General features: G+C 49.0%; 1 protein-coding gene across 1 annotated transcript in view; it reads right to left on the minus strand.

Annotated features, from left to right (window-relative positions):
• Positions 1–572, minus strand: part of LOC106816554 (HD domain-containing protein 2-like) — a 9,635-nt gene extending 9,063 nt beyond the window's left edge. The window contains exon 1 of the mRNA XM_014821179.1: positions 388–572. Coding sequence (XP_014676665.1) covers positions 388–449 — 62 coding nt within the window. The 5' untranslated portion in view covers positions 450–572. The remainder of the gene's footprint in view (positions 1–387) is intronic.
• Between the last annotated feature and the right edge of the window lie 403 nt (positions 573–975).

Genomic DNA, 975 nt, shown 5'->3' on the forward strand with positions numbered 1-975 from the left:
GTCACTCACACACACGCATGTATATGGTGTCTACTGGTGTATACAACATACTGCGGTCACTCACACACACGCATGTATATGGTGTCTACTGGTGTATACAACACACTGCGGTCACTCACACACACGCATGCATAGTGTGTCTACTGGTGTATACAACACACTGCGGTCACACACACAGATGTATGCATAGGGTGTCTACTGGTGTATACAACACACTGCGGTCACACGCGCACACAGACACGAATGCATAGGATGTCTGTGGGCGTATACAACACACTGCGGTCACTCACACACTCGAATTCATATGGTGTCTACTGGTGTATACAACACACTGTGGTCACACACACACACACAGGCACAGCAGCTGTGTCTCTCGGGACAACGTACTTGGTTCGGTCGAGTCCGTATTTATTCTCGAACAGCATCGACATGACTGCCATTCTGTACATGTGGTCAGCGTCGCTCTCCACTTCGCGAATGTTCTGTCGAATCCAGCCGGAACGTCGCACTCGCTGCAAGTATACGCAAGGAAGACACACGCGGTGTTGTGAAAATTGAAATAGATACGTTCAGAATCATTAATTTAGAGCAGTGGTTCTTAACCTTTTTTGAGTCATTGACCTCTTTGAAAATGTGGTCAAAGCGGGCACGTACAGACCCCTTCCCAGAAAACTGCACATAAGCACATAAACACACAATTCTTATGCGCCTGGTTCACGGACCTCCTGAAGCCCATCCACGGACCCCAGAGGGGTCCAGGGACCACAAGTTAAGAACCCCTGATTTAGAGATTCAGAGTCATTTAGAGACTTAATGGACTACAGAGGTCTCTGGAGTGGGTCTGTATGGGGGCTTACATTCACTGTCTCGTAGTAAAGCTGAGAGGGTTTATGTTCCCCGGGGTACTGCCGGAACGTACCCTGGGTACGGTCCGGTATACCGGAACGTACCCTGGTACTATCTAATATGCCGGAC

The sequence above is a fragment of the Priapulus caudatus genome, unplaced genomic scaffold, assembly GCF_000485595.1.
Source record: "Priapulus caudatus unplaced genomic scaffold, Priapulus_caudatus-5.0.1 Scaffold1414, whole genome shotgun sequence".
Classification (NCBI taxonomy): Eukaryota; Metazoa; Priapulida; class Priapulimorpha; order Priapulimorphida; family Priapulidae; genus Priapulus; species Priapulus caudatus.